Here is a 1,810-nt window from a genome sequence, read left to right on the forward strand (position 1 = left end):
CAGGTGTTTTCCAACGAGGGGCAGTTCCGTCTGCGGTTCGGGGTGCGGGGCCGCTCCCCTGGCCAGCTCCAGCGCCCAACTGGTGTCACCGTGGATATGAATGGGGACATCATCATCGCGGACTACGACAACCGCTGGGTCAGCATCTTCTCCCCCGAGGGCAAGTTCAAGGTGAGGGGGCAGCGGCCGGGCGGGGGGCCGCGGCTCTGCACCCGGCCCTGACACCCCTCCCCGGCTGCAGACCAAGATTGGGGCTGGGCGGCTGATGGGCCCCAAGGGCGTTGCTGTGGACCGCAACGGCCATATCATCGTGGTGGACAACAAGGCCTGCTGCGTCTTCATCTTCCAGTCCAATGGCAAGCTCGTCACCAAGTTTGGGAGCCGCGGCACAGCCGAGCGGCAGTTTGCAGGTACACTCGATGGTAATACACCGACTGGCAAGTCCCCTCTTCCTTACTGCATGCCTTTGGCTTCCCGCTGCGCCGGGGCCGGGCTGGGATGGTGAGTACCGCACGCCTTGCCGATGGCGGCTGGCACCCGGCCGGCACTGGGACACCTGGGGCTGGGGCTGGGCTGGGGTCGGGGTCTGGGCTGGGGCTCTGGGCTCTGGTTCTAGTTCTGGGCTGGGGTTTTGGTTCTGGTTCTAGTTCTCACTTCTAGGCTGGGGTTCTGGTTCTAGGTTTTGGTTCTAGATTTTTGGCCCTGGGTTCTGGGCTCAGGTTTTGGTTCTGGACTCTGGTTCTGGGTTCTGGCTCTGCACTCTTGGTTGTGGTTCTGGGCTTGGGTTCTAGGTTCTGGTTCTGGCTGTGGGCTCTGTCCCTGTGGGTCGGGGCTCTGGGGTCTCAGTCTGTCCTCAGCGCTGGTCCTGCCACGGGACCCCCCCTCTAGCCGCGGGGGGCCGGGCACCGCCTGCGCTAACCCCCTCATTGCTGGCCTCACTGGCTGCTCGTGCGGCACTAACCACACTAACCGGGCACCAGGGCCGGGCCGCCCCCTCCCTGGCGCGGGACCGAGGGGTGTCCCCCAGTCCCTGCGGCACTGGCGCTGTGCCAAGCTGGGCCCCCCATCCCCGTCCGGGGCTGAGTCCCCCATCCCCGTCCCGGGGCTGACCTTCCTCCCCTCCCCAGGGCCCCACTTTGTGGCGGTCAACAACAAGAACGAGATCGTGGTGACTGACTTCCACAACCACTCGGTGAAGGTGAGTGCCACCGTGGCAAGCAGCGGGTGGCCGCCGGTGTCCCTGGCTCCGTGCCGTCCCCACGCTCCCTGGGGCTGTCCCCGCTGGCGCCAGTGCTGTGTGCCGGGACAGCCCGCAGTGACCCGCTGTCCCCAGGTGTACAACGCGGACGGCGAGTTCCTCTTCAAGTTCGGGTCTCACGGGGAGGGGAACGGGCAGTTCAACGCCCCCACAGGGGTGGCCGTCGACGCCAACGGCAATATCATCGTGGCTGACTGGGGCAACACCGCATCCAGTACCGGCACCTCAGCCCCGCGCTGCCCCGGAGGGGGACCAGCCCTGTAGCCCACGGTGCCTCTCTGCCCCCCATGCTGCCCCGGCCCCGGGGGTGCTTGGCCAGCAGCATGCCCTCCCTGTCCTGTCCCTGTCCCCATCCCGTCCCTATCCCCATCTCGCTGCAGGGAGCGGGTCCCGCAGGCAGCCCAGGCGCAGGCAGGGGGCTGCAGGCAGGGGACGGGGCTTGCAGCCGAAGCACTGAACCATGTGCAGGGCAGGGGGGCTCAGCAGAGTGGGGACAAGGCCCCGGCACGCGGGGGGCTATCGGGGCAGGGGGGGTCCCTGGGGCGGGGGGGG

General features: G+C 67.7%; 1 protein-coding gene across 1 annotated transcript in view; it reads left to right on the forward strand.

The window, feature by feature from the left end:
* Window positions 1-1,522, forward strand: part of TRIM3 (tripartite motif containing 3) — a 6,491-nt gene extending 4,969 nt beyond the window's left edge. Inside the window, exons 4-7 of the mRNA XM_009281990.1 lie at window positions 1-171; window positions 242-410; window positions 1,128-1,198; window positions 1,334-1,522. The exon at window positions 1-171 is cut by the window's left edge and continues 46 nt beyond it. Of these exons, the coding sequence (XP_009280265.1) occupies window positions 1-171; window positions 242-410; window positions 1,128-1,198; window positions 1,334-1,522 (600 nt within the window). The remainder of the gene's footprint in view (window positions 172-241; window positions 411-1,127; window positions 1,199-1,333) is intronic.
* The last annotated feature ends 288 nt before the right edge of the window (window positions 1,523-1,810 follow it).

Source organism: Aptenodytes forsteri, unplaced genomic scaffold (genome assembly GCF_000699145.1).
Source record: "Aptenodytes forsteri isolate BGI_AS27 unplaced genomic scaffold, ASM69914v1 Scaffold485, whole genome shotgun sequence".
Lineage (NCBI taxonomy): Eukaryota > Metazoa > Chordata > Aves > Sphenisciformes > Spheniscidae > Aptenodytes > Aptenodytes forsteri.